The 13,240-nt window shown below is 45.4% G+C and overlaps 1 protein-coding gene and 1 pseudogene across 1 annotated transcript in view; both read right to left on the reverse strand.

Moving 5' to 3' along the window:
- EHD4 (EH domain containing 4) overlaps positions 1 to 9,109 on the reverse strand; it is a 30,856-nt gene extending 21,747 nt beyond the window's left edge. Inside the window, exons 1-2 of the mRNA XM_040600643.1 lie at positions 8,850 to 9,109; positions 1,726 to 1,902 (exon numbers count right to left, since the gene is read on the reverse strand). Of these exons, the coding sequence (XP_040456577.1) occupies positions 1,726 to 1,902; positions 8,850 to 9,082 (410 nt within the window). The 5' untranslated portion in view covers positions 9,083 to 9,109. The remainder of the gene's footprint in view (positions 1 to 1,725; positions 1,903 to 8,849) is intronic.
- A 3,039-nt stretch (positions 9,110 to 12,148) lies between these two features.
- Positions 12,149 to 13,240, reverse strand: part of LOC121091550 — a 38,415-nt pseudogene continuing 37,323 nt past the window's right edge.

Consider the following 13,240-nt stretch of genomic DNA (forward strand, 5'->3'; position numbering starts at 1 on the left):
GAAAGAGCGTAGGGAAAAATCTATTAACACAGGAGTGAAAAATGTAATATTGGGTATAGAGGATTTTCTGCATGCCAAATGAGAGGAGACAAAGTAAAATATGTAGTACGATTGCAGGTAAGAACAGGGGAAGGTAACTCAAAGATACTGAACTGAAGCCCAAGATACTTTCAACTAGGTGAAGTCAGAAAGAGAAAGGAGCTAACAAGTTTTTAAAAAGCAGCAGTATGATCAGAGTGGCAGACTGACGGTGATGCTATGGAAATATAAGCACCTAGATCTCCACTGCAAAACTAAGGAGCGAATGTGACTGTTGGGGAAGATCAGGCCGCTCACAGCACTGCAATGTAACAGCATCACAGTCACCACAAGAACTGGAATAATTTAGGCAGTTATTTTGGATGTACATCTTTTTAGCTAGCAAATAATCTTGCTTGCCTAAGATTCAGGACCTGACACAAATAGCTAGACAGATGATTTAGCCAAAAAAATTATGCGCATGCCATGCATCCAAACACAGCATTATTACATGTTGCGTGTAAGTACTTGAATATTGTGCAAAATACGATTTACAGTACAATTACATTAACTTTGTGCACAGAGCACAATGGTGGGAAAAGAGAAACAGAATAATGATTGGCGGACAGGACTTCATCAACAATCTCACAGAAAGGGATCATGGACCACAAAATTATTAATTAAAATGGGACTTGGCTGCAGCTTCCCACAGTACATACCCCTATCTCTCAGCAAAGTGATAGCCAAGCCAACTATAAGCAGCTACGAACTTTCTTCTGTGAATAAGCACAGCAAGAGATAAGACTTGATGAACTTTTAACACATATGCCAGTGTTTATCAGCCAAACAGGAAAGTTTATTGTTAAAAGAGAACCAATTTAGATTAATTGGCTTAGAAAGACAGGCCTCTGTGTCAAATACAGGAAAAAAACAAGCGGATTTCTCACACAATGTGAACAAAGTTATTAATAACTTTTAACTGGAAATATTTAGCCTGCTACTTAAGTTACCTACAGCAGAACTCACGGCTTCTGAACAACTCTTCCCTTTTTTGCAAATATGCAGTAGCCATTCAGAAACTAAGACTATCATCCTGGTCTATGGGACTGCGTGAAGACAAGCCAGTCAATATTTAACACTTAACAGTTGAGTATGTATTTATGCAGAAGGCGTATTCAAATACTCTCCATTCTTCTAGACCTTTTTACATATCCCAGCAATTCACAATTTTAAAGAGCTATACCAAGACCTCTGGTGATACCAGCAGAAAAGAACAAGACAGCAAAGGGAAAATATTTTTTGCCTTATTTTGGACAGTAGTTTTTAATAATAGTACTCATCTATCAGTTTTATTGAGCAGGAGAATTTGTGCCCAAACAGATCCTAAGTTCCAGCTAGTGTAATGCCTTATAAACAAGTCAGCTGGTGGAGCGTTTCAGCAATTCTCTGTGAACTGCTTTTAACAATGATTTCTGTTCAGATAACTGAATATATCTGTGGTAGTGCTACCACACCCTAGTACTGCCTTTTTATTTTATTTTTTATTTACATGAACTGCCACCACTCCTGCTTGTGTTTGAATATTTATTCTATGCTGTGCACAACAAATACAGTAGAAAAAGCTTAGTAAAAAACCTTCATGCTTGGAGATGGTATCAAGCAGAAATTTAAACATAAAAATCATGACAGCAAGCAAACAGATCTCACCTGTTCAGGAAAGCATTTCCAAAGCGGCTAAGTTTGCGGAATGGCTTCTTAGGATCAACAACTAGGGCATTTCCAGGAATGCTTCCTTCTGAATCTCCATACATCACAGCAATAAAAGAATCCGTGGTGGGCTCTGGACCGATCCGCATTCCTGGAAAGTCTTGTTCAAGCAGGTATCTAAAGATGGGGAAAACGTAAAGTAACAGAATGAATGACTGGGAACTATGGCAAAAGCAAATACCTATAATTCGCTTGAAAATACTCAAGGATACACACACTTTAGAATAATAAAAGTACATTTTTCCTGCATGACATTAACTGGGTGGGAGAACAAAAGAACTGAATTTCAGTTTTTGATCCCAGTGCTGTAGTTTACACTACAAGACACTGCTGCTTTTGTGTGTGTTATCAAGCCTATGCAAGTGCTGCTGATACTAAAAAAGGAGCGGTTTGAAACAGCACATGAGCAGCATCAGTTTGCTGACAGATCGAACCCTTTGATTAACTCAGTATGCTATTTACTAGTTTCAACTCATCTTACCCAGGCAGAGATAAGACAGTTATGAGATAATACAGTTAAATCTGTTTGGGAGTGAGGAAAGGATTTTTTCCTTTTGACTTGCATATCAAAAAGTAATAGTTAACTTAAGTCAGACCTGCAGAACTTGACACCTAACAGTAAAGTACTTCCAAGATGCACTGAGTCAGGCAGCGCTGCGCCAACAGAAACCATTTTGCATCTCCCTTTGATTGGTCCACTCAGATGCAGAGAGCACATACTCACAGGGCCAAGTCTGATACACCAAGCCGTAACTTTCCAGACAACAAGGTCTCAAATGAAGGACAATGTATTTAAATGCTAAAGCTTAATGGAACCAGAGCATGGATGTACAGAAAAAGACTGCCTGCATCCCTTCCTGGATGGCAAGTGAGAAGCAAAAGCAGCCCCAAGCCTCCACCTTACAACGCTCCCGCAGCCTACACTACGGTAACTGCCACTTTTCAAAAACAGCAGCAGACAACCCAGCTGAACTTGAAAGTTTGGGGGCAAGTTTTTCCTGAAAAAATATTTTTCTCTCCTCTTTTTAAGAAAAACAAGTGCTACTGTCCTCATTCACAACAGCACCATCTTGAAAATGTTCACCTCAAAACTAAGACCAAATTGTTTTCAAGTATGCTGTAGTGTGACATTACGTGGAGCATTAAAATTCTCGAATAAAGTTCTCTCATACTTAACTGATTCCATGGGTTCTTAAGAACTCCTCACAATTTTAACCAACTATAATTTAATTTTTTACATAATCAAAGCTGGATTTAAATGAGAATTCTTCTTCAGGCACAGGTGATGGTCCTGCATCCAATGACAGCACTAATTAAGCTTGAGCACATCTATATTAACATCAGTCTTTGAGTAATAAGTTTGTTCTGGCCCTTAATCCAACAGCTCTATGCCTGTTCTGCTGTCATTTCGTAAACCAGTATTGATTTGAGAGGACTTGCAGACTACTGTTGCTGCAAAAAACATTCTGCAAATTGTCTTTAAATTCAGTGCCCAAACATTCACAGACTTTATAGATCAGGGCACAGAAGCTGAATTTAAGGAACTAAATACACACTACATATTTCAAAGATCGTTTTCCACTAGCCTTAGCAAACTGGCTCCCATCAGCTCAACCTATGATCTGGGAGACTTAAAGCATAGAACAGTTACTTACTTACGTGAGGTTTCCTGCAGTTTTCTGCTTCCAAACAAACATTTTTTTTAAAAAAAGCCAATGCTAAAAACTGTGAGAAAGGAGGCACGTAAGAACAGTCATGCCAGAACATGCCAAAGTCAATTTGTTCTACTTACAGAATAAGCTGTACCTAGTACACAGTAACAGGGAAATAACACTAGCCTCTCCCCAAAAGCAAAAAAAAACCCCACCATGGGTCTGCTGAACAACGCAACGGCCACCTCATCCTATGAAGTAGATCATGTAACAAAATGAAGACAAAACTGTTTTGACAGCTCAGCAGTTGAGCCCTTTACTCATGGAAACCCAGGGCTTTCAGGTGTTACAGCAAACAGCTGAACTCCCCAACACTCAGAAGTGTGCTCCTGCCTCCTGATGGAACACCACAGCAGACTAGAGCCCTCTCGAACAGGATCCAAAAGCTAACTCAAGAGCCACTACTGTTTGCAGACTGGACTTATCCACAGCATTGTTTTTGAAAGATCAGTTATACTTTTATCTTCCAAAATAAGATTTTTTTTTTAACTTGCCAAGATAAAACACTCCAAAGTCTCTCAATTCTGCTCTTCCTCACTGCCCATCTTTTAAAAGGGAAAGTATCTCTAAGATACTGGTAACCAAGTTATTTTCTTGACAGGAATGGTCATTCCCACACTTCTGCTGACAGAGGCAGCAATTCATAAGGTGGCAACCCATATGACAAGAAGTTCCCAGAGCAGCAAGAACGAACACTGTACTGAATCAAATGCACACAAGAGAAGGGCCAGAACTCAGGTCACAGAAAACTACCTGATGGGACCTGAATGCAGGATAAGACACCTCCACGGTAACAGGGTAATTGCTATCCATCATAAGCTTGTGAACCTGCCAGGCACAGCTATGGACATTCAGTGGTGGTGGCCTTTTAGATGGCTGAAAAAAAAATAATCTCACGGGGTACTCATGAAGTTGCTGCACATGTATTACCTGCAGAATTTACAAACAGTTGGATGTATGGAACACCTTTCAGTACTTCCAACATCTGTATTTTCAGCTCAGAACCCAAAGTATAAATTCAGATTTGCTCCTTATTGAAATGACTAAACAAGAACAAAGCACTACTGAACTGCAATGAACTTCCAAGTTATTGTCACAGACGCAGCTTTAAAAACCAGGCGCTCATAGCGGTGACACCCCAGGAAGGCAAGATCTCCCTCAAAGCGCTGAGCTCCCCCCAGCCCCAAACAGTCACAGCACTGAGCCTGGTACAGCTATTCAACAGACACAGGAACCACTCTGCAAGGCAGGTATTTTCCATTAAGACTGCCTCACAGTTGCATACCAACAATCAGCACAGACTAAAATAAACCCTAGTTCTTGAGCAGTGGTTTTACAAGTTGTATTGTACTTCCTCTCAGCCTGAAAATACCAGTTTCACTTAGCCACACAGAAGGGATGAGCGGTTTTCTGTAAACTGAAAAGCTGCAAAGATTTTTGTACAGTATGCTATATTAACATAGGAAAATACCTGGATTTTCAGCGGGGAGAGAGTTCAAAAAGGTTTACAGGAAGAATGCTTAAAAATAGCAAACGTCCCAAAGACAGTCTGGATCAAACAGCAGACATCCTGTTGACTGTCTCCCTTTGTTTTCACCTGGGGGCTATAACCTTTCTGCTTTGCCAATAAACACTCATCTATCTTCCTTTGCAAGATGTATAGCCAGGCTATAGGAAACTGGTTTACAAAGCGCCAGAAATAGCAAAGATTACTCACAGTTGCGGATACCAGTAATCATATCTTAAGTCTAAGTGCTTTCGCTAAGCCATACTAAAGCATAAACACAGGTGAGCCAGACAGAGCGGCATTGCACAGGGACACCCCGTGATGCACTGGGAGACAAACCCAGGTCTCCTTTCACAGGGCTGCTCACCTCCCTACTACATATGCACCCAAATCCTCCACACTACTGTTTTTTTAAACGCAACAAAACTAGCTGATGTTTGCTTTCGTGTAAGAATTCTGCTCCAAATAAATAAAACTTTCACACAGAGCTAGTAACAAAGAAGTTCCAGCCTTCACCCAAAGAAACCGAGGGACATTTTCCCCCCTGAAGAAAGAGGTGCAGCCATACAAAAGGGTGTTTTCACAACACCCAGCTCAGGCCGAGTTAAACAGCAGCAAGTTTACCATTTTAACCTCTGAATAATACCTGTGAGCAAAGTAAAAGCACAGCCTGGCAAGCTGAGGAATTCACTTCTGTTTTTTCTCATCTTGGTAAGCTCTTTTTAAAAAGAAGTCAATCTCTCACACTTTTAAAATAGAAAAGTTATTACCCAGTAAAAAATTATTAGACTAGAAGTTAATTCAGTGTTAAAAGGAAAGAAAAAGGTCAGCAACTACAGACTCACTGGTACTGACCAGCTCCTATCTCTTTTTCATACGCTAGAATTCTCCTCCCCTGTCCCTCCTTTCCCTGCTTCTTGCCCTAAAGCAGCCAGGAGAACTGAAAGAACTACAGAAGCTGCAAGGCCGAGCAGCTCACATGCAAAATAAGTATCTGGCCTCCCACCCCATTAAAAACAATCAGGCAAGTATTAACATTTGGGCCTGGATTTGTCTGTTTCAAGTGTCAGCATTGTCAAATGCATGAATAACCTATCACCACTCTCCACCTTGGTGAAACCCCGGCCAGTTTCACTACATTGTTCCAAATGCAAAGAGGATAAACACTGCAAAGTGAAAAAACAGAAGAGCTGCTGGAAACCTGGAAGCGTTTGTTTGCATATCTTAATCCCTAGGGACATTCACTCATTGCTAGATCAGTGTTTTCCATGAAGACTTAGTGGAAGGAACTGGGTGGATGTGGATGTGTCAGAGGTATGATAATGTGAAGCTCTCACGATAACGTCTAAATCAAAGTAAATCTCAAATGAGTTGTTTGTCAACTAAACAGAATCGTTATGTTCACACATAAACTCAACAGTGAACACTTAAGCAGATCTAGTATGCCCCCCTGACTATGAAAAGGAGAAATGTGGAACAAAAAGCACTTTTAAGATTTAAAATAATGACTGCTTGTTAAAAGGCTACTGGGGAAAAAACCCCTATAGTCCAACTTCATTCTAAGAAAAACTATCTACAATAAACCTGAATTATAGCAATCTTGAGATTGTATACATTTTTCCCATGGGAAATTGAGCCTACCAGAGGGGAAATTTATTTGCTGCTGACCTGGATCCTGTAATTTTTTTCCTCATATCCCCTCCTAAGTCTCGCCTTCAGCATACAACCACTTCCCTTTTTTTGCTTTTCTTTTTCTCCTCTAAACTGGATTTTGAGGAACAGTCACTGTGACACTATTGTCTAAGTTGCTGCCCGTCTTGAATAGAGTATTTTCTCATGCCGATTCAGCCAATTATTATCTGTTCTATAGCAAACACTGATGTAATGAATGTGCATCATGGTGCGGTCAGACCGCAGTCCTTTAGAAGCAGTAACCACTGTTCTACTACTGAATGCAGCTCAACAGTCAGCTCCTGTCTTCTCTGATACCTAACAAGGGGTTAAAGCACTCTGCAATCTACAGAAAATGGGGACAGGAGAAAGGGGTAAGTGTGTGAAGGGAAGGGCACATCACAGTAGAAGTCACCTCCTCCATTCAGTCAGGCATTTTAATAAAATGCATGAGAAAACGTCTTTGAAAGCTTGATCTCTGTCAAGTTTGTCTGGGCATCTTCGACCAACAGTGACCAGTGCTAAAAAAAAAAGCTGGAAATAGCTGTGATAAGCGAAACTTCTTTTCTCATTCAGACGGTACGTTAGTGTCGGTCAACGTGATTGGCTCAGTATTTTATGGTTAAGGGGATAACAAGTTGCTCACAAAGCAACAGTACCGAAAATACACCTAAGGCACTGCAAGGAATAACATTTCTAAGCACAATATGGACAAAAAGGACAAATATGGACAACTGTAAAGGACAGAAAACTTGGATGTATCAAGAACATGCCTTCTCATCCAAGGCAAACTCTCGCAGGAGGGGAAAAACCTTCAGATGAATTGCCAATGCCACAGCAGCGGACAGGCAGCTACGGATTTGGGACCCTTCTGCCTCTAACACCCGTGCCCTCGCTGCCGCTGTAAGCCAGGTAACAACGCTGACCTGGAAACGTATATACGGACGAACACAGCAAATGTAGTTTCAGAAAAGAAAACAAATCAGCATGGCTACAGAAACATTAGGAAAATCCACATCACTCTCCCCACTGACACATGCTTTCCTGTGACTGCCTCTGGGGATCCTGAAACTGAGGTTCTTTCCCTTTAGTTACAGCCCAATTTCTGTTTTTAAAATAGTTCTCTGAGGGAAACCACTTTAACTTCAGGAATTCAGCAATAATCAGTACAGAACCAAGTTCAACTTCAAGCTTTCAATTAGCTAGTTGTAAAACCAGAAAAGAAACACCATTAGCTCTGCAAACAGCTGAAAGCTCTCAGGTGAGTGAGGGTAAACACGGGGGGGGGGGGGGGGGAGGGGGGAGGGTGGCAAGCCTTTTGCACTGCAAAACGAAAGCTGTGTTAGGGCAAGGCTCCCCATAACCTTTGGAACCGAAAGAGAAACACTGTAAAATTTACAGAACTGTAACGAGCTTCAGATATGAGTAGGTCAAAATTTGGTCCAAGTGATCACTCAGTATCTTTTGCAGAGTTTTGTGTAACTTGAGGCTGATGATTAAGGGGTAGATGAGAGGCAAACACTCTCAAATACGTGCAAAAGAGTCACAAGCTCCTAACACCCGAGGCACGCTTCAGCCCCCTGAAATCGGTCACTAACAAACTGGGCAAGAAGGAAGCCGGGACGGAGAAAATCCTGCAACAGCAGCAGCGGCGTGAAGTTGCCATATTAGTGATACTGCTGGTTGGCGGCACTTGTCGGGGGGGGCAGAAGGACCGCCCAGATACCGTGCAGTTTTTTGCCCAAAATTGTCGTCGCGTTTCTCTCCTGCCTTCACATCCAACGGACGCACTGGACTAGTTTTGGGAAAGAAGGGGGAAAGAAGGTTCGGCGGCCGCGGCAGCCACGCCGTCTCGGCGGAGGGCCCGCTCCCCCGGCAGCGGCCGAGGCGTTTCCACGCAGCGAGGCGGGCGGAAGCAGCCGCCCAGGCTGCGCTTCCCGCCGGGGCGCCGGCCCGGCAGAACCCGCTCGCCCGGAAGGTGCCGGCAGCCCGGGGCGCGGCGCACACCCGCGGCCCAGCGCGGGGGCTCCGGCACCGGCCCCGCTCGCCGCGGGGGCACGGGCGCGTCCCCGCCGCCGCGGCTGCCGGGCAGCGCTCCGGCCGCTCGGCGCTCCCGGGGGGGGCCGGCGGGCGTTCCGCGGGAGGGGGCGCGGGGCTGCGGCGGGGTGGCTCACCGGATGAAGGTCGTCTTGCCGGTGCTGTACTGCCCCACCAGCAGCACCATGGGCTTGTTCTCGAAGTCGGCCTCCTCCAGGGCGGGCGAGTGGAAGTCATGGAAGCGGTAGTGCTCCTCCAGCGGCAGCAGCTTGCGGAGGTAGAGGTCCCGCAGCCCCCCGGTCACCGTCTGCACCACGTCGCCGCCGCCGCGCTCCCGCCCGCCGCCCTGCCGCCCCAGCCAGCTGAACATCCCGCCGCCGCCGCCAGCCCCGCCGCACTGCCGCCGCGGGCACGCAGCCGGGCCGGGCCGGGCGGGGCGGCACCGGCCGTGGGAGGGGCGGCGGCGGGGTCTGTGCGCGGCCGCGCCCCTGCTGCCGAGCGGGCGGGGGCTCTGCGGGGGGGGGCTGGGGTTTTCGGGGCGGGGGGGGCTGGGGTTTTCGGGGCGGGGGGGGCTGGGGTTTTCGGGGCGGGGGGGGCTGGGGTTTTCGGGGCGGGGGGGGGGGTGTTGCAGCCTTTGCGGACGGGCTGATTTCTTTGCCCACGCACACACAGGTCCGGCCCCGCTGCCCTTCAGCGCCGAGCTGTCAGCCCCTTGCCAGGCGGCCGGGCCCCTCGTGCGAGCCCCCGCTCCCCGCGGCAGCCCCGGTAGCTGCAGCCGCGGGCCCTGAGGCTGCGTTAAGCCCCGAGGGAGGGCCCCCGCCTTTTCCTTGGGATTACATGAGATTTTAACGGGGTCGGGACCGTACCCCAGAACCGTGCAGAAAGCGGTAACACGAACATCTTTTTTTCCGACATAGAAGTCTGTCTGTGCTCACTCACTACTTCAACCCAAAAGTTTGGGCTCCCGGGTAAAACAAAAAAAAAACAAAAAAAATGAGGGGGATTTGTTGCTGAATCTGTGTGTAAAAATTCTGTGTCCCTTTTGTGTTACACACATGTCCGTGGCTCCTCTGCAACATCCTTATGATTGAAATCCCTGTTTGCTGCTCCAGCACATCTGCTGATTCACATTTTTAGCTATGTACCTTTCTTCCTCCTAATTTCCAGCTTCTCTGTACGCTCCGGCTCTTTTCTAAATACATCAGCAGGTTTGGATGTGCCCTTTCCCCGTCCCTCCTCCCGATGCTGTTCCTCAGAGAACTGATGTTGGGCTGTAACAGTGCTCAGTCCTGAGCGTTCCACCACTGCCTTTTCTTGGTTCCTTGCTTCACATTTTATTTCGAGCTGTGCGTGTGTTTTGCAACTCTTTTGTTGCAATTTCCATGCTGAGTCTAAAGATTTTGTACCATTTCATGTAGGGTCTTGCTGACTGGCTTCCTCCTTTTTTGGTAAATACCCTTTTTATAGTTCAGTTTTGTATTCCTCTCATTTTAATGATTTATCCCCATAGGTTAATCCGTAGGTAATTAAGTTGTCCTTGCAGTTACTTACATCTTCTCCATCTTACTTCAGTAATTTCTTTTAAATGAGTCTTGTATCACCACATCTTTGGTAGTGATGACTACTCCTGATCATTTATTAGCTGCAAAAATATCTGAGCTGTGGAAAACCTAAGCACTGCTGTCTGAGGTGAGACTGCTTACCCACTCATCTTTTGTGCATCCAGTATTTAATGACCAGAGACCATCACAGAAAGAGGGCAGGGACAACATTCCCTCAGACTGTCCTCCTAGCCTCTGGGAGCTGGTGATTCAGTGCAGGACCAAGGCAGATGTGGAGCCCTTGTATTTTTTTTAGTCCTTAAATATTTTCCAGCAAATGCATCAATCAGGATTTTTTGACCGCATAAACATTTATCAACAACAACATCCGTTGTCGAAGAGGTCTGTAACTAAATTTGTCTGATCCCCTCCAGCTCTTGTATTCAAAGAGAGGTGCATGGTCACTCCCTGTTCAGCACCCACAGGGCACTCCGGATTTCCCAGGTCTCGCTCTTCTCTGCCTCTCACTCCTGCTGTCCTTTTTCTAGGTTGCAGATTCTGTGCCTACTCACTCCTCGTGTGGAAGTTGTTCCGCCTCTGGTCACCGCTGTGTTCTTCTTGAACATGGAGAACTCAGGGACACCAAACCATTATTTCACATAAGCTTTTTTGGAATGGGGTAAAGGGTTCTTTGTTCTCCATGACCCCTCCTGGCTGCAGGAAGGGCAAGGCGCTGTTTGCACTCACACACCTCGCTCTGCTTGTCTGCAGACTTCCTGCCAAGATGCTTCCTGCTGTCTAGTGGGATAATTTTTGCCCTTCAGACAATAAAGCTCTAACTATATACGAGAACCTGGGAGTGATTCCAAATTCCCAGGTCTGGCTGTGCCCTCTGGCCACATCCCATCCCGTCCCGTATTGCGATGAGATCCAGCGTGCATCAGCACGACTGCCGGTTTTGCTCTCATTTCCACGGGAGGCAAACCCCAGGCGTACAGCCCGCACAGGAGCTGTATAGGCTCCTGTAGCATGCACCACAGGTAAGTGTTCACCAACCTAAGGGGTAAACGGAAGGATTACGGTACTGTGCACCGCCTAGGAGGAGACCCTCGACCTTGAGAGCAAAGGGATTTGTAAGGCTTCCATTTTTGGCCACACAGGATCCCTCGACAAAAGCTACTACAGCAGACCTGAGCAGCAGGGAAGCATGTAGGAAGCACGGGCTTGTAGATACAAGATGTCTAATAAATAAATAAATTGCATCAAATAAAAGTTAATTTAGAAAAAGAATAAAAAGACTCGGGATCCCATCTGTCAAAAACACAGAGGGCTTACTCGAAGGGACCAAAGCACCAGAAAGTTGAAAGCTAATGTTCCACTAACTTCAGGTGCAATACTCCACTCCAAGTTAAAAAAATCGCATTTGGATGAATGATATTAGAATACAATTTTAGAACTGCTTTGTCTGTGGGTTTTGTGTCTTTTCAGATGTAACAGTCTCAACAGCTTTAAAGCTTTAAGCCTTTGGTATGTACCAACAACATTTAAGTGCAGCTTAATAGAATAAGTTAGCACGAGTCAGTTCTTGTAGAGATGCATCTTAAATGTAATCCTAAACTCAAGGGGTCCCAGGATCCTGGGGCAGTTCACATCTAGGTCAGGAGCAGGTGTAATTCCTTCTTCAGTAATTTTTCAGCAGCTATGAAATAAGTCTGCCTTTAATTGTCTTGCTAGTAGAGGAAGAAGCACTTAAGAGAAATGGATTAAAATGTATTTTCTGTGAAAAGTATTTATTTGCTGTAACTCTGACTCCAAAAATGTTTTAATATATATAGTTTAATATTTATTTACATTCATATAAAGACTTCTTAGTTCACAAATGGGCTCCTTGATGTTGTTTTAAAGACAATGGATTTTGTTCTCTGCTGCGTTTCTGGGCTGACAATCCTCTTTTTATAGCACAGGTAGAGCAGAAACACAGTCTCTGTAAACTTCCTCATGCTTCCTTGTCCACAGATTTTGGCCTTGGCCTGAAAGGTCACTTCTGCAAGCACGAGCAGAGCACAGCCTCACCTAGCCATGCTCCTGAGGTTGTCAACGAGGGAAACACATTAGTTCATTAAGGAAGAACTCTGGGGTTTTGTGTTTATTCCCTTCAATGACAGACAGGCTTTAGCATTTTCTATGATGAAGTGCTACCTTTAGCATTCTTTGGCTTTTCTTCACTTCCTAATCAAATTCCTTTTTATTTTTTTCTTCATTAACAGGACTCATAGCTATTTTATTTCATATTCCCTGGTGCTGGGCAGTCAGTCAAATGCTGGGTTCCCTCTCTATCAGACACATATACGCCATCCCCATCAGGTATTTTTTGCAGTGGTTGCTCTTTCTTATGCCGCTTTTTCCGCTCCACAGCAGTACACAAGGCCTGGAGGATCAAATCTTTATTGTTCTGGACATTGTAGTAACTTAGGTTCACCAGTTTGTCAAAGTCTTCCTCTGAATAACTCAGATTGTTAATGTAATATGGACCACAGGTATTGGCAACATCAACGTCACCCTCTGCCATCTCCGAGGGACTACGTTTCACACCTAAGGGACAAACAATGACTTAGTTAACTTGCAAAAAGCAGTGGGGCCTGGGTGTTTCTCAGGCACACACAGGTAGCAGATCACAACCCAAAAATCTTCCCTCCACAGGTGTCTGACCGCTGCGGTATTTGGTTGGCAGCAGGGGGTGCAGCTAGTGGTGGGGGGGTGAGTAAGGGGGTCCCGGGTACTCCTGGAAATACCAACACAAGCAGAGTAGCTCCTCTTTTTGAGCACAGCAGGGTGAGACTCCTGCCTTCTCCTAGAGCCCCGGAGCAAGCTTCCGGCACGGCTGGGCTCCAGGTCCCGCTCAGCGCTGACCCTTCCCCAGCCCCAGCCTCTGCCTTGCTGCTCTCTCCAGCCATCACAGCACCCCGCATGTCTAGCCAAGGTGCAAG

This window comes from Falco naumanni, chromosome 7, assembly GCF_017639655.2.
Source record: "Falco naumanni isolate bFalNau1 chromosome 7, bFalNau1.pat, whole genome shotgun sequence".
Classification (NCBI taxonomy): domain Eukaryota; kingdom Metazoa; phylum Chordata; class Aves; order Falconiformes; family Falconidae; genus Falco; species Falco naumanni.